Source organism: Pungitius pungitius, chromosome 16, assembly GCF_949316345.1.
Source record: "Pungitius pungitius chromosome 16, fPunPun2.1, whole genome shotgun sequence".
NCBI lineage: Eukaryota > Metazoa > Chordata > Actinopteri > Perciformes > Gasterosteidae > Pungitius > Pungitius pungitius.
In genome coordinates, this window is record NC_084915.1 from 9,420,517 (window position 1) to 9,447,398 (window position 26,882).

The 26,882-nt window shown below is 43.6% G+C and overlaps 1 protein-coding gene across 2 annotated transcripts; it reads right to left on the reverse strand.

The window, feature by feature from the left end:
• Window positions 1-628: 628 nt before the first annotated feature.
• Window positions 629-25,103, reverse strand: cpeb4b (cytoplasmic polyadenylation element binding protein 4b). 2 transcript variants are annotated; one of them, XM_037466735.2, is made up of 11 exons: window positions 24,655-25,103; window positions 22,572-23,805; window positions 15,337-15,427; window positions 11,826-11,876; window positions 9,975-9,998; window positions 8,926-9,096; window positions 8,683-8,772; window positions 8,162-8,280; window positions 7,904-8,018; window positions 7,137-7,318; window positions 629-5,245 (listed from the first exon to the last, which is right to left on the reverse strand). In XM_037466735.2, exons 2-11 carry the CDS (start codon window positions 23,754-23,756, stop codon window positions 5,018-5,020), a joined length of 2,256 nt encoding a protein of 751 aa, XP_037322632.2. In that variant the 5' UTR covers window positions 23,757-23,805; window positions 24,655-25,103; the 3' UTR covers window positions 629-5,017. The 2 variants fall into 2 exon arrangements, with proteins under 2 accessions (XP_037322632.2, XP_037322633.2); XM_037466736.2 differs by lacking the exon at window positions 9,975-9,998.
• Between the last annotated feature and the right edge of the window lie 1,779 nt (window positions 25,104-26,882).

Below are 26,882 nucleotides of genomic sequence, written 5' to 3' on the forward strand. Positions count from 1 at the left end.
CACAGCAGGATGCTGATGGGAGTATCTCTCACTCTACTCCCCATTCTTTAACCCCATTGAGGAATGGTTGTCAGCCTGGAGATGGAAGGTACATGAACACCAGCCACATACACCGCGTGTGATGACATCACAGCAGGGGCTGGATAAGACACTTTAAAAGAGAATGTATTCGTTGTGATGTGGATGAGAATCCGTGGCCCAACAGACAGGAACATCAGGAGGTGAAGACTGCTCACAATGACATAGTCTGTCAACAACAGTACTGACTGTAAATGTGTCATGTGTAAATCAGTCTCCCACAAACACTGAGGTGTAACTTACAATTTACAATATTTTTCATCAAAACTTTAGCCATAATTTACATCAGAACAGAAGTACAATGTTATACCAACAACTAGACCAGGCATTTATAGACTGTCTGACACACAAGGACACAAGGACTCATCCTTCTGATGCACCGTGATGTTCACTGATACGGATATTGTCTTGAGAGAAGAAAGAAGGATTTTCAGCCAGAGACTGAATTCACGGTATTCTACTATGTGTACAAATTGTTTTAAGAAATGCACGTAGTGTTTTGCAAATGTACCAAAGCAACTGTAATAAGAATAAGCACACCAGGCACATCTTTTCATCACAGTTAAGATTTATTTCATTCAACATTTCACATTACAAATATTTAAAAATTATGCATACTGTTATAAATAGTTGGCTGCAAACAATTAAATAACATTAGATTTTTCTTTTTCGTTTCACTAGCACTTCTACAGACCAACTCCTAGAAATATGGACATATCCGTATTACATAACTTAATTAGAAAGGAAAATACAAAAATAGGAACTTATAAAGTGAAATGACAATAAAAATTAAGGTGATATCTTAAGTAAAAAATGCTATTAATAAATACAACAACCTTCCCATACAGTTAAAAACTATTGAAATCTTGCCATTAAGTAACATTAACAGACAAATATTTAAATATTTATTTTCCTTCAGAAAATGTGAACCATATATTGTGGAGCACAATATAGCAATTAGTAAAAACTAGACACTTTAACATATTAAAAGCTTCACCTCAAAAATATAACAAAAATCTGATCAAAATTATAAAAATCAATTATACATTCCAATTAAAAATATACCAATAAACGGCTAAATACATTGTTGACCTAATAATTACAATGCAATCAATCACAGTAGCTTAAAATAAACAAAGCAAATGAGCACAAAACCTTTAATGTTTTAAAAATAACTTCAATTATTTATATTAGTACAAATAGTTTGATTTCTTTTCTTTTTTTTTTTTTACAAACACCAGCATGAAAAGGATTACAATAACAGTAGAAAATGACTGTGAAAAACATATTAACATCTTCTTTAATTAAATGTCTGCAATTAAAAATGGCATTAAAGAATTACATTGCAAAGAGTCTTTATCTGGAAAAAGGTTCAAAAGAAGTATTGCACATAACAACTTGAAGTTAACTTGCAACATTTACCACATTCAAGTCTTTAAGCTCCCCTTCCTCCAGATAGGTCTATATAAGATCACCCCAGACAGCGGGAATGAGTTCTCAAGTCATTCAAAAACAGTGTTTCTAGAAGGATGCTCAAAGTCCCGCACTGCCGAATGGATTGTAAGTTACGTTTTGCCTTGTTTCTCGTCTTATTTCTGTCACATACATCCTGCGGACGTCTGCAAATGGGGAATCGAGGAGATCAACCCGTGGGGAGGGGGAGGGTGTGGGGGGGGGGGGGGGGGGGGGTGATGTCAGAGCGGGTTTGGGGTGTCCTTAACAACTTAACAGTTGAGAAACATTTGGTGCACACCACAACAATTAATTTTAATAGCTAATTCATGTACTTGTCATTTTCTCTTTTTTTGTCATGCATGCTAAGGATTACGATAGGTGCTAGTTGGCAAGTTCAAGAATATATATATATACTTTTTTTTTTTAAATATTAAAATATCTAAACACCAAACATCCATTCTTGTGATACGAGATTCAGCGTTAAGCGTGAACCAAATTTTGCATTCTCCTTATATTAAGTTATAATCCATCTATGGAGAGGAAACCAAGACAGAAGTTGCCATTGTCCAACTAGTATAGCCATGTTTAGAGACATTAACATCAATTTCAAATTACAACTGTTTTTTTGTTTTTTTTTTATTATTCTCGCCATGCTGTAATCGATCAGATTGACTGGAATTATCTAGTGTACAAAAAGCTAAGACCAAGAGAGCAATACACTTTGGTCTCTTCTCTGCAGATCTGAAGCCGCATCAACAGAAGTACGCACTTAGTTGTAAAGTTTCCTCAGCACTGAAATGTATAAAAAGCATAATTGAAAATAATATATATTGAAATCACCCAACTTTTTTTCGTAAAATGAACATTTCTGTATATGCAGATCTCTCAGTAACAAAAGTACAAAAGCTACCTTTCACAATGTGAAAAATTGAGGTATTGCAAAAAGGAGTTTCCCCATTTGTGAAAAATGTGCCTAAAATGACTGTTGGAAAAAGAAAAAATATTTAGAAAAGTAGTGCATAATAAATGTTTATATGTGCATGACAAAATAATTTAGCTAGAAAACACTGTACCAAAAATCAGCAGGCCATGTATAAAATAATTTTTTTTTTTGACTCATTTGACAGCAAATTCTTCACAAAGTGTTTTAACTTTTAAAATGCTCACCGATCACAACCTCAAAAACTAATGTCCAGAGTGCAAAACTGGTGCAACAACGGCAAGATGAGGATATGTATCTCACTAGTGTGTATTATCAAGTTTCTGCACTAACTCCCTGACATATTTAAATTCTCGGCTAGTCAAACAAATGTAAGGATTAGTTTTACTTCTGCTGTGTGAATGTGCACTTTGTTAAACTTTCCACAGGCCTATTTGCGATAAAAAGCACTGTGCCTACCAGCATGCACCTTCATATTGAGTTATGAGGCCTTGTGTGTTAGTGTGTGTGCGCGCGTGTGTGTGTGTGTGCACGTGTTTAGAAGCCCTGTGTTTCTTTTAAAATGTGTTCTAATGTGTCTTGACTGCACGGTCAAATATATATATATATTATGTTCAAGGCCAATCTTTGGTTTGCTGGGCTTGACAGTTGAGCAAAACTGGGTAGTAGTGACTGAATTGAAAAAATATAAATGAGAAAACATCCTTAAAAGAAATGAAAAGATAATCAGAATAAAGACCTAAATAAGAAATGAGCTACAGTATGACCCACTACCGCACAGCCATCTTTGGTTCCCAAAAAACCACGGGGCACAACCGACTGTTAGCAAGAGCAAACTGCATGTGGGTCACAAGTGTGTAGTAGTAGAGCACACTGCAGAGACTATCTTCATTTATGCTTCAAAAACACTGGATGCTGAGTAGGATTAGCTTAGCCGCAGAACGGATGAAGGTTGCGCCAAAAGGGCGCCGCCCCCCCCCCCCCCCCCCCCCCCGCCGTGACGATCAGGAGATCAGACGGACTGTCAATAGCTTCTTTCTTTAAATGTAGCCGACTCTCAGATGCAAAGTAGAACTTTTCCATTAAAGACTGGGGAGAATTGCACAAAAGCGTAAAAAAAAAGCACAATTAAAAACTAACAAAAAGGGACAGGCATTTCCTGCTAAGCGGTAGCCCCCGCTAGAAACTGCAACAAAGATGGCCACTAAGCAGCCTTCTCTCTAGGCGTTACCATAACTGCAGTCCTGAAAGATCTGGATCTAATCCCCTACAGACACAGAAGCACGGGGGTTAGATCCGTGAGGCCCGCCCCTTTATTAGCTGCTAGCTAGCAGCGGAGGTCGCAGGCGGACATGAGGAGGAGGAGTGGGGTTGGGGGGGGGGGGGTGGGGGGTGTGGGGGGAGTTTGGGCTCGGACTTGTGTCTCTACCAGTAGGCCTGTGTGTAGCCGCCCTGTACCATACATTCCCCTGACACACTGCGTGGCGCTCTGCTTCGGCCCCTAGCACAACCCTGGGTTTGAATATAAAAATAAGGAGGTGATGAAGCAAGCGAGTACAAAACGTTGCCAGTCACATCACGCTCTGCCTGTTGCATCACTTCCCTTTGATTATAGTTCTAAAAGGAAAGGAGAACACAAGCAGGTAATAATGCTTTATCTTTCGTGCTTTTTTTTTTTTTTTCCTTTCTTTTTAACTGTATTCGGCACGTTAGCAGCGGAGTTTGAGGTATTAGTTTTTGCATGTCAAAATGGAGATCGGAACCCAAATATGTGTTGCTAAAATTTTGTTGCGATTTTCAAGTAACATCAAAATGATGTTGGAACTCATAAAAAGAAAGGTTGAAACATTTTGATATGGGAGGGAAAATAATAATTTCATTCTGCAGTGGGCCCCTTCTGTTTTTCAAAGTTAATTCAAGATTCAGCTTTGGTTAACTACTAAGGGTCTCATATAGCGTATCTGCACTCTTTACAATTGGAAATAAGTGCACTCTTCTTTAGCAACACCTTTTTTCAATCCACATTTGTTCTGGAGCCTCTTGTATGAATACAGAACTTTATCACACATCTCAGAAATAAATAGCCTCTGGAGACTCACAAAACAAGCAACAGCTCTGCTACAAAAGAAGTCAATCAAATGTCAAAAGAAGTGTATTGGTTTGGGGCCTCTCGTATCAAAATTAAAATCAAATACATAGTTTAGAAAAAAATTGCCAATTGAATAGCAGAGTACCATATCAAACTTCAAACTTCCTATATATGTATTTTTTTGAGAACTAATAAAAATACTTTTAAAAAATCAAACGCATAAATAAAATTATGTTACACATCTTTTTTCCTTGCTGGACATATTTGGATATAATTCCAGTTTTTCTTTTCTATCTTCAAAATATAGATATATATTAACTTAAAAAAAATTAGGAAAAAGGTTCAGTGAAATTGGAACAGAAAGGAACCAGCAACAGAAAAGTGCATTTATTTGTACAACGACTTGCGCCTCCTGCACTACCTGCCCTCCTGCTGCCTCCCCCGCTGTCGCCCGCTCAGTTCCAGCGGAAGGAGATGTGGCGGGGCCGGTCGCCCCCCTCCTTCACCAGGGGCTTGTGGAACTCACGGCCGGCGCGCGAGTGGATCGCCGCCCAGCAGTACTCGCAGTAGTACTGCAGACAGGTGACGTTGGCGCAGAAGAACGGCGCGAACTTCCCGCCGCAGCGAGTCCCCTGGCACTCGTCGCACAGCTGGTCGTCCAGCACGTATGGCTTCACTTCCACCTGCAATCGGAGGGGGCGGGATCATATCGACTTAGTGAGGTTATTTCTAACTCCATGCAGAAGGTTTGATAATGAAATCCTCTCTCTGCCAGATGTTTGTCAGCAAAGCAACAGCAGCAGTTATAATGGACCAGAGAGGGATCCATTTTTAATGTTGATGCAGTGGTTTCATAAAATAATCTGACAGCACGCATGCCACTCAAAACCAACCCTGTGCTTTGGAGAGACAGGTTTTAAATCACCGAAGGACTGCACTGCCTTCTGAGAAAAATGCTTACCGTCAACGTTGGAGGGTGGACAGAAAGCCTCCCTGCAATGCCCTGAGCCTCCAACTACTGTGTGCGGGTGGACCTCCATCCACTTAACAGCTGGTTTTAATCAGGCCAATGTGAGGTATGTGATTTTTCACCATGAAATCTTAAGTGAATACTCTTTGTTGAGATAGACATCATTGCTTTTACACATTTTAAGGGGTGACCCTGGAAGCATTGAGCAGTTTTTGTCTTCCAGCAGCACATTACGATATGGAGACACTAGAGGGCAGTACTACAAAGGAGGTGGTGATGAAGGCCTTAACACATTCGCCTCAGGAAAACCACCAGACGATGACTAATTCCACATAGAATAGTACAATACATTCAACCAAAAGCCCGAATTCATTTGAACTGGTGGACTTGTGTAATGCTTTGAGCAGGCACTGGTTATTGTTTAACGCGAGCCATCAAAGAATCCCATACAGGCCCATTGAAAGTTTTACCCGGTGATTATCAGGCACTGAACAATGGAAAGAATGAACAGATCTCAAATACACGACCTTGGTCACATTGCCGTACAAGGACCCTTCTGCACAAATACATCCTAAAAAGGACATCTCGGTGCTTTCTATTATTCAATGTCGACTTGGCCATTCAAGCTATATTTGTTTGGTTTTCATATACAGGCAATTTATGTTGGCATGTTACTGAACAAATCCCTCCCAGCTCTGGTGGATAAACCAACAGAATATAGTCAAATGTTCGGAGGGTAACAAAAACACAAGCGCTATCTAATGAGGTCTTTAATGTTAGATTATTATTGGGAGTTGAATGAGTTAATGAAATACAAAGAAATGTTTAGCAAAAGTTGCTCTTATTATGTGTAAGCAGCCTCAATGCAAACCGCTGTTGTGCCTCCCCGTCTTACTGGTGGTCCATCAAAACACACTTAAATGAGATTACAACACCGCAACATATGTAAAGCCATGCAATCGTAAGACAAACTACCATGAATCCGCTTCATGTATACCAAATGAAAAGGGAGTGTGTAGACCTCAAGTCTGGAGAGCTTGATAAGTTTTTTCTAATATTTATGGAAACCTAACAGCAACATAGCACTTCCTTTGTATTTAAATAAGGATTCAAGCCAATGGTGAGTAAGACATGTCTGTTTTGTAGTTTCTGTGCCATTCTATTGATATGGCATTTTCGCAATTGCATTCTAATATAAAAATTGTTGTACAACAATTGTTTGTTGATTTTCATTCAAAACCCAACAACAGTGTTTTGTGGCACTGTTCCCCTACGCAGTGGTAGACACTTCGGTTGAATTGGATTTTAATTGGTGAGAAGATCTCTTCTTGAAGCTTGGATTAATGACCAAAGTGAATTATGCAAAATGTACTTCCTCCCAACACATTCTCCACTAATAAGCAAAGATATTATGCATGCGGTGCTGCATTTCACAAACTCTAGTAAGGCGTTCTCTCTAGCATAACTCAGAAAGGGGGGATAGGCGAGGCGAGTGAGAGAGACACACAGAACAGGAAGTAAGGTGAAACGGGGAGACGGATGAAGAACGACGAGGGCGGGAGAAGAGAGACAGAAAAACACCACGCTCTTTTCTTTCCACTCACCCGTTTATCGATTTCGCCGTGCTGCAGCTGTACAAAGCGAGCACTGATAGCAGCAATGTAGCTCTGCTGATTAGAGAAGGCGACCCGCCCTGCTCCCTTGGGGTACTTCAGCTCGGGGTCTGTGTCGATGCCAGCGTAGCAAACACCCCCATACAGACGGTCCATGATCATGGCCAGCTCCACTGCAAAGAATAAAAACTACATCAACTAGCTGAACAACGCACAACACTACCTCGAGGTCTTTATTGGGTGTTTCCTATCAGCAGCTAACAAACAAGAGGAGATCAAGTTTTACTTGTATAACTTCCATAATGGAACAAACATGATATTTTTTTAATGCAAATATCTTACACACATAAGACATGGTCATACATAAGGGATGTATGACCATGGTCATTTCCATAATTAAAGCGAAAAAAGTCAACAACAAAAACTACCAGCGGCGCAGGAAACACAAAGTGCAGTGCTCATGACGTTGCTATCAGGACAAAAACATATGTAAGAGTCACAGTGTGCCACACGGGGTACTTTCCGACCAAACCACTGAAGGTCAAAGCCGATTTCAGCGCACAGTGACTCACTTTAACCCTCTTAGCAGGTCTCATGTTTATTATGAACACAAGCTGATCACATTCCAGAGTCTTAGAGGAAGTCACATTCTGTTTACAGCTGCCACTTCCACGGTTGAAATGAAGGACGGCTACTTGAACAATGATTTGTCGCCGATACACCAGGAAAGTAGTAGTTTAGTAGAAAGGGAGGGGTACCTGCACGGAGCGGACGAGGGACACCTCCCACAAAGATGGTTTTCCTCGGGTCCAGAGGCTGAGATCCATCCATCACAAAGTCACTGTCGTTCAGGTTCCACGGGCGGATCTGGACCTGTCACACCCGAAGCCAACAGGTTACAGCAAGGTTTAGTACAATCTGGTTGTAAAGTGGAGTAAAAGTCATCCTCATAACCCAGAGCATTAAGGTTTGCGCGGATTGTGTGTGTGTGTGTGTGTGTGCACGCTGGTACTGACCGGCTTGTCCTTGATGGTGGGGCTGGACACACAGAGGTACAGCTTGCCGTCCTCTTCGATGCAGGCATCAATCAAAGCCTGCACTGAGCTCTCATCCTGGAAGAGCAGGAAGGCGTAGCCTGCACAGAGTACAGCCGGGTTATTCGGACTGCTCGGGACAAGACGTACCGGCAAAGAGTTGTGCTGGAATTCAGCACAAACATTACTGTGACTGATCGCAGCATTCTGCGTTCGCAGCAGGAAGGCGTCAGCTTTGGCAAACAGACGGAGAAAGGAACAAACGGTCCACACATGGTTATGAAAGGCTTCAGATAATAGCCTTAAGACGAAGCCACACTGCACTCATGTGAACAGTGGTAGGTCAGATGCAAGGGCATCAATGCTGGACTGGAGAATCCATGCTACTAGAACCTCTTCGAGTAATAAAATCATTCGGGAGTTAGAACTGATGAATTTCAAAAAGAGTGTCGCTGTTAACACTCGGCCGTGAGACGAAATGGCACGGAATTAATTGAACAGACCTTTGGGTGGAAAGTAGGACTTGCTCTCCGCTTTGTGAGGCCAGTCCACAAACAGGTGTCCAAAACGCCGGAAACTGGCGGTTATCTCATCTGAAAGGAGGCAGACAGAATGAATGACACGTAGTCATTAATAATGTAAATTAGGATGCTTTTGTTACAGGTATAACGGTAGAACTTTCCCTCAAGTTCCCCATCTCGCTCAAAAAACTGACATCCCTTTGATGGTTAATGCAACTAGTTTACCTTCATCGATGTCCGGGGGCAGTCCTCCCACGAAGACCTTGCGTGAGTAACGTTCGACACGCTCTCCATTCTGGTGTGGAAAGCAGTGTGGAGAGCCCAGGCCTGCGAGACCCTGTTCGCCGCGGTCGTCGTCAGGGAAACCATCCTCCATTGGGAAGAGAGAGGAGTGGCCTGAGAGAAAGGGAGGGGGAGGGAGAGAGAGAAAGAAGAGGAAAAGTTTATTTCCTGAGGGGAGCAGTTGGTGTAAAGGTTCAGGGACATGGTCACTCTGTGCTGTGTGGAAGACAAATAAACAAAATCTTTCCTATGGCCTTGATCAAACCTCACCTACCACATAGTTTAGGCAAAGTAGTAGCATGCAACGCACGTTTCCAAGGAAGTATTAGAACATTAGAGCCTTTTACGCCCTCTGGTGAGAGTGAACTGTTGCAGGTGTTTTCTCAACCACTAACATAAGAAATTTACTAACATAAAGTGGGAAATAAACAAAATGTCACTTGTTTAGGTACTACATGTATGAAGGACCGAAAATGGGTGCTGGTCCTCTGTAACAAACAAAGAGTCGGCGTGGTTTCAGAGAGGGCCGTGCCTGCAGGCCGTGTGTAGAGACCAAGCCTATTCCTGCTCCTATACAACCTGACCTCAGCTTACAGTATGTACTGTGCGGGTGGGCACGAGTGATTTAGTCTGTGTGTGTGTGTGTGTGTGTGTGTGTGTGTGTGTGTGTGTGTGTGTGTGTGTGTGTGTGTCAAGCCCTGTGTCTGCCCATGTGTCTTTGCTTCTGCTGCTGTGTGAGTAAATATGACAACTTGTGTGTTTCAAAAAATAATAGATGTAAAAGATCATTTCACAAGCTTATGACAACACAACAACCATGCAGATGAATATGTCACGGTACTTGTACAAAGCCCATTCAAAACATTTTGAAGTATAATATATGTGAAAACCAACGCCCTATAACTAATACAAACAGCAGCTTCGGTCAACAGAACAAGACTGGGAGAGTGGATATAGGCTGGACATAATATGCGCATGATTATATATTTTACCTCGTCTCCTGCTATAATTCCTGGCTGCGTATGGAATAAGAACAAAGATCAAAGAGGGTGATTATTAAGAGATGCAATATACACTAAAACAATAAAAGTGCCAGGTGCTTCATGACAAATCGAGATGCTTCATTGTCTGCCTTCTGTCAGATGTGAGTGATAATAACTGTCACCATACCAGTTAACACTAGACTACTAAAACAAGAGTACAAAGTCTAGGTTCTGAAAATCTGTAGAAAAACACTGAAGGGAAGAAAGTCAGCTTGATCGTGTCAACACAAGAATATTATCTCAATGTATAATGGAGAGGGATGGAAGTGTGTGTTTGAGGTAAACCTTCTTGCAACATAAATCAAATGAAATAGGTAGAATTGATTACGAAGGCGTAACCAACAAGTTAAAGCAAAAATCAAATCAAGGCACCATGGCTTCTTATATACAGCTTCCAATCTAAGTGTGCTAAAAAAAGTGATTTCGAGTACGGTTTATTTTTTTAAATAATTCTGTTAAGACATAAATGCAAAAGGTAACACTCTGTTGGCAGATTTTACAGGTCCATGAGCCCAAAATGAAACAACTTAAAATGTGGACACTTGAGAGATTGAAGCCTTGTGCCATCTAAAACTGTAAAGAAAAGGAGAGGATGAAGTGGCCAGAACACATGAGCAATAATCCCCTCAGTGGACTGTCTAACCCAGATGGACATTAACTCTGGGGGGGAGGTCAAAGAAAGAGAGAGAGAGGGCAGAGAGAAATAGGAGAACAGATTGAAAGGGCAGAGAGGGCTTTAAAAAGGTGTATGGGTGCATGTTGTGTGTGTGATAGAGAGAGAGAGAAATAGATTATAGATAGATGACACAGTGGGCGGAGGAGAGAAAATGAGAGTGAGAGAATCAAAATAACGAGGACTGCAATCTGTGTACGCTTATGAGACAGCGAGACGGAGAGACTGAGTGGTACTGGTGCGCAACCTCCTATCCGCTGGCACCATCTGTCTCGGGGCTTGATGACAGCTCCCGACCATGTGATCTCGCCATGTGACCCAGCGATCTTGTGAAGGAGCTAGTGGCCTCGCATGTTTTACATCCTGGCCCGAGACCAGGAGACAAACGCTACAGCAACACAATTACATAATGATGAAGAGAATGGGAGTGTACCACGGCAAAGGAGATGGAACTGAATAATAAACCCACAATGTGGAAACTGTGGCATGTCAAAGGGAGTTGCCGGATATTATTCAGTAGTTTTTAGGTTTTTATACGAGGTTTAGGCGTTCCTTTCTTCTGTGCAAAAGCCTCAAACTTGGATTAAAAAAAATGAGGGGCCACGCCTAGTAGTTTGCATCAGGCAATGTAAAACATAAGAATCAACCACTGCTCATGAGATCAAACTGTCCAGCTAGAGACAGCTATGATCAAACATGCATAAAGATTATGTTACGGCATTGGCCAACTCTCGCCTCAAATGATGCAGGAACACATCTTGGTGTATAATTCAGCTTCAGAATGTAAATGATTGTGACCCGGCCTATACAACAAAAGAGCCAAAACCAAACATGGCCAGTAGGCAACAGTTGGAACATGAAATCAATTCATAAGGACCTGATGGATCTGAGGGACACGGTGAAAGGAAAAGATCTGGCAGAAATGAATAACTAGGCAAAGGGTCATCAACAGAACGGCAGTTGATTGAATTTGTTGGGTGGGTCTGTATGTTCAATTTAATGGTTGAGAGATAGATTCAAACACTATTTGAATCGTGATAGCCCCTTGTATGAATTGAAATGTCATCAAATACGTTTTACAGATTTCAGTTGGGCCCTTGAGAACCTGACTTGGCTGCCATACGTACCATTGAGGGGTAAAGGGTTGTCTACTCCTGGATGGGGGAATCCCAGACGACCTGCACAGGGAGAGAGAGAGAGAGAGAACACACACATTTTACCTCTGAGTAAATACTGCAGCACTCTTAGTTAGGTAGTTTGTAATTTGACAAATGGTTGGGATCATGGGATAATGCTAGCGATTACTGCTGCATGTGCAGAGATTTACTTTCTCCCCTCATGGGCAATTTTTGAACAATTCTGCACACAATGTGGGAAATATTCCGGTCATATTAGGCACCTGTGTGACACCAACCATTTCCCCTTCTCCTAATCAACCCCCAATTCCCTCTTTGTGCCTCACTCTCGCTTTCTCTGAGCCACATGCCATACGTTTTGCTTTGAGCCATTGAACCCACACACACACACACACACACACACACAGAGATACATGTTATGATGCCAAACAAGCTTCAAAGTTATGCAAGGCCCGCATGCTGCTCAGGGATAATGAGATGAAAGAGCTGAAATAGTGCGACCATTGTTGTACGCGAACGAACCACCCTGTGATTGGTGCATTCCGACGCCACGCGGAACTCTGCTGGTCCCTCCCCCACACCCCGCTCATTGAGTCCCACAGTAATCAGTGGAGGAGGTGCGCACACACACACACACACACACACACACACACACACACAACTAGGACTAGACTACAGAAACCAGGACGGCCCACCCGTGGCTTCAGCTTACGCTACACTACAGCTTGCCGTACATTTAGGCATATTCATCATGGCAATACGAGCATCAACACACAAGCTCACCTTTCCTACGAAGCGCTTGCTTTAGTCAAACTCTCACTCTAAATGACTTCAAGTGGCCTATGCGCCGTAATCAAAGTCCACCTGGGCACAGCCCGTCATACTGAGAGGTTAATAGTCTCTGAGGAAGTGCACGGGCATGTAAGCACACCCCGTCCCTGGGCGTCCACGGGGCTCGATGTGCCCGCTCCCTGAACCTTATTTGAAGGTGGCCAGCAACGTGCATGTACAGTGCAGCAACAGTTTAAACACAGGCATGCATGTTCACACAACACAGTGGTGTGTGTGTGTGTGTGTGTGTGTTGGTTGGTTGGTTGAACAGAGGAGTCCTTTCTGTCAGTCAGGACAATGCTGGAAAGGAATCAAAGCCACTTCTACTGTAGACATTTTGTGTCGCCTTTCTTCATCGCGTTGGCTTTGTTCGACGTGCTCTGCTGGGATGAGAGACTTGTGCTTTGGTTGTGTATTTAAATGTGCTTGCTGCTTGTAAACATATACAAATATGCATGCTCTCTGTGATTATATCTTAGTTTGCATGCATGTGATAGAGTGCAGGAGGAAGCGAGGAGTCTGTGCTGAAGAAAGTTTTCTGTAATTATGTTTCTCTTTTTACTCTGCTGCAAGAAAAAAGAAAAGAAAAAAAAGAAAGGAAGGACTCACTTGAGTCACTGCTACACTTGGCATAGCGGCCGACAAGTTTAGACTATAATTATGAAAGAAAGGAGTAAAGATCACATTTTGTAGCAGGCCAAGGGCTCTAAGAGTATAGGCTGATACGGCATGATGCACCATGGGAAAGCGGTAAAGAATGGGGCACTGAATATGAACCGATGTGAAGAGGATGGCTGAAGAAAGATCAGCTGTCCTCTTCCGCTACCCCCCTCACAATCAGCTAAAACGCGTCAGGTCAACAACACCTCATCATTTAAGAAGCCCTCATAGTTCAAATCCTAATGAAGAAAACGAGTAGTTGAAGAGCTCTCAGATCTAATTCACTCTCGGGGATCTGTGCCAGCAAGGCTGCAGCTAACACCCCAGAACGTGGCTTATAAGGTAGCCTTCCAGTCTTCCACTGTTAATATTGACAGAAGATTTACTCAGGTTTGACAGTGGAACATTAAATCCCAGCTGGACGTCGCTGAGCCCGGTGGGTGATGCTGGGAGGAGTGCACGGCGATACTGGCGCGTTGGTGCTCATCGTTTTAATCTGGTGGTGAAACTGGTATGTGGGATTTACTGGGTTACTCCTTTCTTTGAAGAATACAGGGGATTATATACATTTTATTTGATTAAACCAGGTACCAGGAGTAATCCACAATAACCGTTTAAAATGTTTAACAGTTAACAGCCAACTGGAAAATGCAGACTGCAAACGGAAAATGTCCTTCATAGATAATATCTGTTGAGCCCATTATACTTTATTGAAGTAAAAGGAAATATAAAACTGTTCTAGTCTACTCTCACATCCTTTAAATACCACTAAAGCCTTGTAATAGAGGTGTTTCCTTGCAATCATTCACTACCAGAACTGGTCCTACAAGCTACGGGAACAGGCTCTGGCTCTTATGCTCTGACATGTGTTTAACAAACAGCACGTGCCTCCATCTTAGCTCCTTAGCTATTGGAGAAAAAAAAAACGCACATAACTTATGTACATAACGTAATACTTTTACTGGCTATATGTCGGAAATGTGTTAATTGTGTTTGACTCGTTACTAGAGCAACAACTTCACACTACAGGTAAGACTAAGATGCATTAGCGTGTGTCCCAGAGGGGACAGACTGTTTGGACAGAGACCGCCGTGAGTCCTGTTTTTTTTTTTTTATAATCCTTAAAAAACGGAGGCTTTGCAGCTGCGATCATTAAAAAACTAATGATAGCCCACAACTTCAGATCAGTGGGAGTCCTTCCATCTCTCACACAAATCCCTTCTTAAATACAAAGCCCGAGCTTCCATCAGCGCTGCAGTCGCTCTGCGTCTGCTTCTCAAAATGCAGGAAAAACCGGGTCGGACTCACTCTCAGAGTGAGGATTTTTTTTTTTTATTCAGTGTGAGAAGGAGAGAAAAGTAGCGTGGGGGTGTGAGTTGACCTCGCTTTTTACTGTTTAACACTACATCTAAATACGACTCGATGTCTAAACACGATCAGTGGAGGAAGTGAAACTTTTCTGTTAATAATTAGAATTAAATTGCGAATGAGTAGTTGCACCTTGAGTAGACCTCAAGCTCATATGTTTGATGTTTATTGAAAAATAAAAGTAGGGTAAGTTTAGATTTCATTGTATTTTTTATATAACACTGGGTGCAAACAGAAGGGTTATATAAAATATATGTGCGATTTGATATCAATCTTTCTCAAACTCTGCAATCTATTGAAAATATCTTTGGAGGTTTAATCATTGTTCTAAAGTTTATTTTTAATTTAGCAATTTATTAACTAATTAAAATGAGTTAACACATTACCGTGGCAAAATATTTTTGCACCGACTTTGCAAATTGTGTCATACATGCAACACATGTTGCTAAAAATACACCAGCTTAACCAGGAAAATGCACTAGTATGGCATTAGACAAATTGCTTATAGATTATCAGCAAATTAAATCGAGGAAAGCCTTTTCTCCACGACACATCCCGTCTGCTCCTCTCCGTTACATCCCTGCTGTCTACAGCGTGTAAAGTGAACACCGGAGAGTTAATAGCTGCAGTCGGACATCTTTACCTTTCAGGGTGTCCTGCTCCGCCCTCATGATGTCGATGAGGGAGCTCTCCAGCGTGTTCATGTTGAAGCTGTCAAATGACCTGGTGCGCTCCTAAAGAGAGGAGAGACGGAGGAGAAACATCATTGATTTTTTACCTGCAACAAAGACAAGCAAATTAAAAAAGTCTTAACAGTTGACAAACAGACGATTGGTTGATTTTGGTTAATGCAGATCGCCCTCAAGTAGGAGACTAACACTATTAACTATAAACAAAATGAAGAATGGGGAGCAGCCAGACACTTTCACAGCTTTGCCTTTAAAAGAAAAAAAAACCCACAAAGCCTTGTTTAGTTTGCGTCAACTCATTTTGTCCGATCCTCGACTCTGGCACTTTATTCATCGGCAAAATAGAGGGAGTGACAAACAAATTAGCAGTGAGCCCTAGTTTCACATGAGTGGAATCTCAGTGATGCAATAATATATTCTGCGAATTTGAGATAAAAAGAAGTTGGATAAGCCTTATTAAAAATAATTCAGTGTTCTATTTTTGGCTGAAAAATCCACCAATGTTGTTTTCAGTCGAGCAGACCGGAGCGCCCATGTTAATGGCATCTTGGTCTGACCGTTAAGCGAGTGGACCTAACCACAATTCCCCTCTTCAAGTAGTTCTTGCGCGTAACTGCAGTTACTTGAAAACTTAACTGAGCTCTAAAATGTACTCATTGACCTAAGTCGCATAATGAAGTGAACAGTAAAACCATCAGGACACAAAAGAAGGAGCCATGGCCATTCATGAGTCACAGCCTTGTCACCTACAAACATACCAACCATACTGGAGATGTTTGTATACAAAGAAATATGTGTGAGAACACACAACTACAATGCACGCTCCAAGTGCCAGCTCCACCAACGAGCTGTTCTGCAATTCTGATAAACTATTTTGGCGTCCTTCCAACAGCACTTCAGGTGGACAATGCCGTGGAAGACACACTAGAACATTCATGTCCTCTTTGTTTACATCTATAGCTGGTGCTTTAAGTCCCCACCACATTGTCGACTGTCTCATTTCTTCCACTGTGTCTTCCTCATTTTTCCAGTCATTCTTGAATGCAGAAATACCTTTAAAATAGGTCCATATTCCTCATTGATGCGTCAGAAGTCTCACAGGCTGCACAGAGCCAGTGACTCGTTGGGCTACAAGTTGTTGTCCAATAAGCTGGACATCGTGACTAGAATGCCGAGTCATTGTCTCTACTGTCTGGTCACGACAGAAATACCTTTTTTCCCCTTAATGCACCGTATCAAGTGTATCAACCACTTAGTCATTTGAAAGTCCAGCTGTGGCAAAAACACCCATCACAAAATACTTATATAATATTATTTGTAGGAACCGTATCTTGCATAGATACTGTGAAAACAATACTCCCAATTTGTCCCTAAGATACATCCGCATTGATGGAGGAGCCTCGCACAACAAGATTAACCCGACCTGCCTTTCACTCCTGTTTGTTACCTATTCATAGTCAATCAATCATACCTTTCATTAACCACTGTCATTCCAACAAACGCATCCGAGCATTACCTCCCTACTAAGCAGCCAGGAATCCAGCAACGAGTTCGGGCTCTTGCTACAAAAGCTTTGGATCAAGGTCTGCTGAGAACAATCTGGAAGTAAAACCACCTTGTAAGGAAAGGCTCCACAGAGTCCACAAGGGGTCGAATGCCAAAGGGTTCAGAAAAACAGCCCTGCGTCAGAGAACCACATGACCGTCGGTCAGGGCGCGCCGGCATCTCCTCCTCCCCCTCTGCCATCTACCATTTGGTGTTGACACTGGCTCCCAAAATCTGATAGCCCCTTTTACTATCTGATCAGCCATAGAGCGTGGTTGGATGCCAGAACTCCACCAGCTGTAGCCAACGCTTTAGCAGCGTTTTGGCTGTCGCAGAGTTCCCACACCGGCCGAGGGAACATACGAAGACGAGAGTGGCCACTCTCTCCCTCAAAACAAATATCAACACAGGGATACAGGCCAGACTAGGTGCACTATTTTCTCATATCCGCCCGCTGCATCTCATGTGGACTTTGGGCATTGCTAAAGGTCAAATAAACCAAACATTCAAAAGACAACGGCAGCAGATACAAGTGACGATCTGATTACCGTGTCAAGTACACACTACACGCAAATATATCTGAGACGAGCACGTAAAAACACAAGATAAACACAGCCAAGTGTAGCAGCAAAGTAGCTGCTATGTAGTAGCAGCATACTTTATTTCTGCGATGCACTATGACGACTGAGCATAAGCCGCAAGTAAAAGCTTTAAAAAGAAATCAAATGCTTTCATTGTGCATCTTTATTCTTTACAGGGCCAGCTAACTAATGTAGTGCTGCAAAGTAAACGCGTTGCATCGTTTCAGGGCGACAGGAATTCATTTTGTGGCCGGGACGGACGCAGTAGGCTGACGTGAGGGCAGGCTGGTGCTTGGCAGTGTCTGAGCAGCAGAGTGGAATTAATCATCAGATTCACGCCTTTGTCCCTCTCAACAACTGTCCAGATGACCATCAAAGTATTCATCCCAGGGAAATTGCAGGGAAGGCACAAACGCGCGAGCGCGCACACACACACGACTTTGAAGTGCTACTCACATTATACGCATCTAAGAAAGTGTATCCATGCTAAGCCCAGCAGCAACTATAGAGGATATTTGCAGAGAACAGTGAAATAAAGGTTCAGGATACGTGGGTAAGCAGGAAGAATGTAATCACCCATAATCTAGTTAAAGCTAAATGGATAAGTAAGGTCAGTCACACCCCTTTTTTCTTTTTTCCAGTGGCCGTCAATAAAAACCTGCATGATAGGATCAATTTGCATTATACAGCATGGCAAAGTGCATCTGCCAAGCCCGGCCACCATTTTTGAATGTGGATCTGGGTGAACAAATCTTGTAGATCCGTGTTCTCATATTATCAGCTGAAACTGACAAAGTAGTGATGTAATCATTTGGGGAAATGCAACTTAGCCAATGCTACCTGACTTCAGACAACTAGATGGTAGTTGCATTTCTAACTACAAAGGAGGAAAAAAAAAAAAAAAGGTTAAAATGACTCAATGGATAACATGGCTGGCAAAGGACAATTTTTAATCTGAGCCCACCACAAAACAGAAAGGGCAACCTTGAACATATTTTGATGACATATATAGAAGCTCAGAATGATTAAATACAGCAAGCTGTGGGTGACCAAGTCCAACATTAATCTTCCATGTCGCCGGCTTGTTAATGAAAAATGGAAGTTGCAGGAGACTGGAAAAAGTAATAGGGCAGAGGACCTTACGAACATACAGGTGCATTCTGCTTTTCAAGTTTTCAAAGGAGCAAGACGCTCCAATTCCACACCTTATTCATAGGTCAAGCAATGTTTCATTCCTTTAATCTAATCAAATCCCAGAGACAACGAGGGGAGAGAGGAAGCCAAAAGCAAAGACGGGAAGGGGAAAATGTCAGATGAAAGAAGCGGGGTGATGAAGAGAGAAAGTAAGTAGTGAGGTAAGTCATAAGAGAAGAAAGGAGGGCAGGAAAGGGAAGCAGGTTGTGCTTTTGATGCTTGCGATGAGGTTTCTTCCTGGTCAAAGTAGTTCAAAGGCCTGCTGTGACATTCAATACCCCGAACTGTCTATCTGGCTAGATAGAGTGTGATTACGTGGGTCACAGGAGGGTGACAAAGGTGTATTTCCACAGTTCGTGGATTAGACTGAACGGACTCCTTCTATATAAAAGCAGGAGTGCCCAATAGGTGGTGGTGCTATTTAGCGATTCTTGCTTACTAACGGATAGATTCAATTTCACAGCCCGTGAGATGAAAAGGTGTGGGCACCCCTGAGAAAAAGGTATAAGGCTACGCTAAATACAACATGGCATAGGACACTTTTGCAAAGACGCTGCCTTGCAGTCTCCCTCCTTTGATGAAACACATGTGCAGAAGACATATTCCAGAACTAATTTGGGCTGGTGCACCCATGGGCACGCATGCAAGCCAACAAAATAAAAAACACACACACACGCAAGCCCTCACACAAATACACACAAGCTCCCTTTCTTCTTGTTTCGGAGCGTCTGTCAAGGGTGTGAGAAGGACACAATGAGGCTGTATGAGCAACGGAGTTAGGTGCTTGCCAGCACAGCTCAGGCCGCTCATTAGTCTCCAAAACATTTCTCTCATTTCACAGCAGTGTCACGAAAGCCAGAAGCAGCGGCCGAAAACCTCTGCAGCTCGATGCCTGGGTTTGAGGTGCAAGGCCCCCCCCCCCCCCTCTCCCCCCCCATGGAAGTCTCATGCTAAGCGCTACGCCCTGAAAATCCCTGCACGAGTTCTACTGGCCTGAAGGAGGTGCACTATTGATTCGATTGCCTTTCAGACAATCACAGGGTTCAACAAAAGGAGGCCGAATCCTCAGGATGGACCACAGGTTGTGCGATATTTGTTCACGAAAAGGTGGTTTAATACGGAGCCTTTCACATAGCAGCCCTCTATACGGCTGCAGTATATGTGAGCTGCACAAACAGCGAGGAGGAAGCAGTCGCCAGCAGTTACCCTGGTAGCTTACTGAGACAATATCCTGTGCTGGCTCACTCGCCTTCAGGCACCACCAGTCTCCATCTGGTCCCTGGCCAAATTTACCACTAGGAATTAGCAAAGTACACCACAGAATACCGCTGACCTTGAATTTCTGCCGGTGAGAAATTAGGGGAGCATGGAAAGAAAAATGTACGTAGGTTTTCTCCAGTTGCCCCGATTTCCCCCAACAATCCAGAGAGGTTAGGTCAATCAGCGACGATGAAATGGCCTGTAGTTGGGAATATGAGCGTCTCTCTCTCTCTCTGCGTGCGTGTGCCTTGGTGCTGCACAACACTTTAGATGAAATATGGCACAGGGCCTTGCTCTCAAACTGCATCCACACACTTCCTCAAACAGACATAAAATAAAGTCGATGCCTAACGCAGTCACAAGATGATGCCAAACTCTGTTAATGCGCAAAGAGTGATAGCTTTTGAAACACACCTCAGCTGCGACATATTGCTAATTAAACATGTGATTCGGTCTTCTGAACAGCAGCCAACTCCAAATATTCCAGCAAGAGCTAATTTGTGGAATTCATCTATCTGCTTGGTCTCCGCGGAGCCATGTAGTGACAATAACATCTGATCCAAAAGTGTACCCCGACACCAACGCCGTGATGAATAACGTGGATTTCACACGGGCTGAAAAAGGAAAGTGACTTAAAGTCAAAGTGAATCCTTCATCTGTTGCGTCAGTGATAAAATTGAGACATTAAGAAAGGACTTGCAGTGAAACAGTGTGACAACAGTTCCCCCCTTCAGTTCAACGTTACAGGAGCTACAGTATTTCCTTACCAAACCCTGGGGGGGGGGGGGGGGGTCTTGTGTAAGGCATCATGTGTCATCAGTGCTGTAAACAGTTCATGATCTGGACAAGCCCTGACAAGAACCATTTTGGGAACCGTTTGTCAGCAAATGCAAATGGGATTCAAATTGCCTGAATGTCTTCAGAACGTAAAGACTAAACCACACTTCGAAGGCTTTTGGTCAATAACCTGACACTTGGTTTCCTGTGTAATAATTTAACAGCGGTTTCTCGTTACATCTTTGACGTTGCAACACTATCTGTATGCAAAAAGACAAAATGGGGACCAAGTGTCAACTCACATCTTCGTTCATTGAAACAATCTTCATTAGGTTTTTATGACCGCGACCTATTATCAATTCTTGGTAAATTGGTCTCACACACACACCACCCTTGCAGTATAGAGGGCAGAAGGACAAGGCAACTTCGGCTGATCGGATGAATCCACAGTGAAGAGTAATATACTGCAGTTGAAGCGATTCATGTTTAAGCTAAAATCTGCCACGGGGATGCAACAGGAAGTAGTCTCACTTGATCAAATTGGACGCAGAATCACAATTGTGATTGAAAGATAATTTGTCAGAAGAGCTAGCTGATTGCTAAGCATTGCTATTTATATAAATTATGTGACAAAATGTTCTAATTATTTTACCACATGACTCCCTATTGTTGCACATGCATTTGTAGGTCATATCAGAACAGGCCAGATATGAACTACGTAACTACCTCGTGACAGGGCTGTTGGCTAACATTATATGAAGCTACAAAGTGAGCTTGTCTACTTCTTAAGACAAAGAAACATGTCAAGACATATTCAGAAACATTCTGACCTGAACTGTGGCGTGTTAATAATATTCCTCCCGTGGTTAAATGTGCATTGGGTCACAAATGGAGACACGGGAACATATGGAAAGGTCGCAAAAAGCATCACTTTTGAAATTTGGAGAGATTAGTCAATTTGCTGGAGTTAATTTCTGAAAGAAATATGTAAAGCTTTTCAACAAGTCTTCATCGGGTCACTTCACAACCTCCCTCTCCAGCCCCACCTCCTCAATCATGCACTAGATCAATAAAATGAATTTACCTCCATGCTCCCTTTGCCTGTTTCTATCCATCCTATTGTCGTCTTTTCTCCACGCGATTATTCAAGCCATATTCACGGTGAGTGGACTCGGGTATCACAATGACACTATGAATAGGATGGCATTTAGAAAACCAGTTGCTAGGCTATGGCAGCCACAATCTGGGTGATTAATAATTAGAAACCCTGAAAAATCATTGCCCATTATGCCAGGGCCATAAATCCACCGTATCATGGAGCCGTTTTTGTTGTGCTTTATGCCGGAAAAGAAAAGACATCCGAGGATGATGTCTGTGTGCTCACTGCTGTATCTAGATTGTTCTTTACAGCTCAGTCAGACCGTCATTCTCCTTGCACCTGGATTGCTTTACCCCTATTTTCACCTCCCTCTCCCCCATCTTTTCCTCTATAGCCATGATGCCTCCCCAAACCCCCCCAACTCATATACGTGGCACACACCACTGCAGTAATCGAGCCACATTAGTCATCAGAGACATACAGCTGTGGAAGTGCAGAGCACGACGAGTGAGTTGTAAGAAATGCATCCATGCAAATTCATACCCGACCCCTAAAAATAGAAACTATAAATACTGCAACATAATCAACGGCTAACATAAATTACACATTGACGTTTAATCACTCAGGGACCACACACACACACACAGGTTTATAACCACAGACAAATTAATTCCATAGTATTTCAGAATGGATGATGACGCGTACAATGATGACGTCGCAGGGAAAAACTGACCTGAAAGGGGAAGATGTTATCACTGCGGCCGACTCCATCGTCCATCCAGGACTTGGGGTTGAAAGCCGCGGGACTGTTTCGAGGGTACTTCTGGGACGCCACGTGGTTGTTGGGAAAGGTCTTCTTCAGGGGAGAGATGGAGTTGATGGGGGTCATCCCGCCATTCAGCCCTCTGCGATAGTCTCTGCCCTGAGACCCTCCCCAGCTGCCGCTGCCACTACCATAGCCTCCGCCAGGACTCCAGGAGGTGGAGGAGCCGGGGGAGGGAGAGGTGCTGTGGTAACTGGCCGGACCCCAGGGGGACGGGGGCTTGTTCAGGCTGTTGGACAAATGTGGCAACTGGTTGAAAGCCGCATTCCTGTGAGGAAAGGGCGGTGGAGGGTGTGGAGAGGCCGGGGAGCGCCGGTGCTGCTGGTGTTGGTTGTGGGGGTGTTGGAAGTGAGGGTGTGGCGGGGGAGCGGCGTGGTGCTGGGACAGGGCCGCCGCTGGTCCGATCTGGGGCGAGAAGTTCCCGCCGAACCCCGGGCTGACGTGGTGAGAGAAGTTCGGGAACAGCAGGGCCCCGTTGTTGGCAGACGCCGGGTTGAAGAAGCTCACGTCCTCGTTGATGATGGTTGACGGTGCCGGCGGGATGGCGGCCGACCAGTTGTTGAAGCCAGTAAGTGATGACGAGGTTGTGCTGGACTGGACCGGGCCGGTTCCCCCGAGACCAGACGTCTCGTGGTAATCGAAGCCCGTCAAGACCGGAGACTCGAGACGCAACTGCTTCTCCTTCCCGTTACTCCCTTCGGACGTGCCGTTGTCCGTCTTGGCGTCATCTGACCGGGCTTTTTCCAGTTCTGAAATGATCCCACCCCCACCCTCCTGGTGACTCCCAGGGGACAACTGCTGCTGCTTTTCTTGCGTTTCTTGCATTTCCTGTTGCTGCTGTGCTTTGGGTTTCTCTGGGCCCCCCAGGATTTCGTCTTGCACGCTGTTGTGGGTGGCTGAGGCGGGGAAGAGCCAGGGAGAGCCTCCCGTGGTGCCATTCCCCGCGGCTGTGGTGCTGTTTAGGAAAGCAGCAGGGCTCTGCGACACATTTTGGTGGTGGTGTGGGGGCTGCAGATGCGGGTGGATTCGAACTGGGAATGCAGACTTGTTGCCAGTGTTGTTTTGAACTAGGACTCCGAACCCGTAATCCCCCATTTGTTTTCTCCCCCCCACACGCACAAAAGCTATCCCGTGATCGTTTGTCCTATTGAGAGAAGAGCACACAGGATGGCATGCACCGAGTTAGCAGTCAGCCCCCTCTCATCGCACCATACATCAGGGGATTTGGAAACAACTGGGTGATGGTCATAAAACAATTTTCTTGTGACTTGAAACGTTTTGTTCGGTTTTCACTCACCTCAAGAGAATGCTCACACACATGACAATCACACACACACACAGTCATGAATGAGCTCATTCTTGCGTGGAACAATCTGTTACCCTTATTATGGCTCCGAGCAATTTTGAAAAAAACCAACCGGTTGACATTACATCTTTTGCTAATTATAACCGCGTGACGTTGCCAGCTTGGAAGTGTTCAGCTGAGCTGCTGGCAGCCACCAGTATCTCTAGCTGGAACACCGCTGTGTGGAGAGACGACACAATCTGCGTGCGGAGAGACGACTCCTTCGCACAGACCGACTGACAGATCGTCAGGTGGCCGCAGTGTAACCTTAGAGGGACCACCGTCGTGCCAAATAAAACGGATTGCGTTTGGATGCTATCGACAATAAAAACCGTCTTAACGTTTAGAGGAAAAAAGAAAAAAAAAAAGAAACACACGACCTTGTTTGACAGCTGTCACCGGTGTGTGGAGTCCAACCTCAAAATGTAATGTCATACAATAAATAATGTACCGGGTTTTGCTGGTTATTATCGCTTTTACACGACAAGTAACAGCGCAGCGGTTGGAATAAACTAACATGTTAAGCTGGCCAGCTAATTTCCATCCGTTGCTAACGTTAGCTAGCTAGCTAGCAGGCTACCAACCGTCAGCATTAATGCTAGCTAGCCGGACAGCCAGAAAATACGGGCGAACAAAATGTCTTTTCACCTTCTGATCACCACCTTCGAGCTCGGAGACGTCTTTGTCGGGATCCTTTCCTCGGTTTGAAAAGCAAAGATATGTCCTTGGAAAAAAAACGAGTGCGTCGGGCAAAGCTTTTTTTTTTTGATAGCCGACTCGTACAGTGCAGTCGGTCAGCTTTTTTTTCTCCCTTCTCCTGACGTGTCCTGCCTGCTCAATGACACAGCTCTCTATCTGCTGCCTCTAATCTGAACTATGTAATCAACGAGCTCTGCTAACGTGGCAACGACTGAAATCTATTCGATCGCGGTTATTTCACAAGCCTTATTCGATCGGTTTCATTTTTTGTTTGATTTTCAGGATTATTTCGTCGCTAACTGTCTTTACTCCAGAGCTAGCCGATTGCTGTGTGCTTCCTTGGCTGCCCTCTCTCCTGAAACCGACCGTGGACGAATGACAGCGACTGTCAGCGAGAAATCAGCCGAGACCCACTTCCGCTTCTAGCACCGCCCTCTCCATCGTGACCACGCCCCCCGAGAACCACACCTCGGTAGGTGATTGGTCGGAGGACTGGCAGCCTTGCCTAATTTCTACAACATTAAAAGGCCATGCACCAATAATACACCCATGCCTCCCGAAAGTACAGCCCACTGAGGTCTCATATGATTCCTTTTTAAAGGGAGAGCGAGAGAGAGAGAAAGAGAGAGAGAGAGAGCGAAAAAAATCCTCCCAGTTTAGGACTTTCTGTTTCAAGATGTAGCCGGTATCAGGTCGTGAGAAAACATCCGCCTTCCCCCACCCCACCTCCCAAACGAAAGGCATTACCCCAACAGAAGAGTCTTCTTGGCCAAGCTTTTTGATCTTATGCTCCTTCAATGTAAATGTGGAAATGATACAGGAAGGTACGATACATTTTAGTATCTGCAATGCTCAGTTGCAGTTACTTATCATTTGTTTAGCATTGAGGTCATAGTGAGGGGTGGTCATGTGTTGGACTGAATTATATTCAGTGGTTGTTCGGATATTCTGCCTTTCCTTTATGACAGGAAATGTGAAGGATAAAGGATTAGACACAGCAGTTAACACAAAGCTACAACACCACCAACTGTAACCTTAAAAATGACTATGTTCCATTCACACATTTTTAATGTGTCATTAAAAACTAGTAGCAAAATTAGATGTTCTGGCTGGATTATTCTATTGATTTGCATTAGATGGAAGGACCTCATTTTGTATTTAATAATCATAGCCGTTGCAACTCTTCCTTGCACGCGCAATAGTCTATCTGATATAATAATAATCTTAATCTCTTCCAGTTTGTTGAGTTTCTGTACAGTAAATCAAACAATGGTAAATGATGGTCCCACAACCCATGAGTTTGTGACTTGTTGTCTTCTCTACTCTGCCGGATTTATATCCATCCAATGCTTTTTTCCATCATCGTCTCCTCTGTGTCCTTGTCTCCTGTGTGGTCATTATCACCTCGAGGTCATCAAGCGGCTTTGACTCAGTCAGTATCGCTGACCCTCAACTGGCGGTGTAACATGCAGCACCAAATGACTATCTAATAAAACTGTCATTTCAAATCAAGCTGGGAGGGAGGGGTGATTTAGGGAATCCGTAGTGTTGGGCATTATTAAGTGTGTACGGAAATGATGAGCAGGCGCTGGGAGGTGAGGGATGACCGATATCGGCAGGTTTGGGGAAGGGCCCGTTTAAAGTAATCTGATTAAAAAAATAGATTTCAGATGTCTGTGACTATTCACGTTAGGCTTACGAGCTGGTGGGAGATGTGTAATTGTGGTTGGATTCCATTTTAGAAATGAGTAGCAGCTCAAATGACTTACAGAAGAAACTCTCACGCTCGATTGTGTAATTTATTTGGGGGACATTTTTAATTGTAATGTGAGGCACATATCAATAATGTCAAGCATTAGAAAATATTTCTGGAATAACACAATTACCCATCTGTCTACAAAGCAAGTCATTTCTGTCCGTTTATTTGTGCGTTCTTCACATATCTGTTCACCAGCAAAGTAACTAAGGCCTGGTTCCTTGGTTGTGTCTGAAATACTAACCCTACTAAATAGTTAATTTGTGTGTCCTGCATTAATGAATGATTAAGTAGGATTTCACCAACAAACTGTTCACACCATAGGTTCACTTAAGCGTCTAAGGGTATCTGTAGCTCAACTCGTAACGATTCCCATCAGACAATAATTGGATAAATTTACCGTATATATACATGGTTACCT

Bases quoted from the DNA above. Each gene is read 5' to 3' on its own strand.
- cpeb4b (XM_037466735.2), bottom strand. From the start codon at position 23,756: ATGGGGGATTACGGGTTCGGAGTCCTAGTTCAAAACAACACTGGCAAC. The intron at 15,428-22,571 runs GTCAGTTTTTCC...TCCTCTCTTTAG, and splicing joins ATAACATCTTCCCCTTTCAG to GAGCGCACCAGGTCATTTGA. The intron at 8,773-8,925 runs GTAAACTAGTTG...GCCTCCTTTCAG, and splicing joins GCCCCCGGACATCGATGAAG to ATGAGATAACCGCCAGTTTC.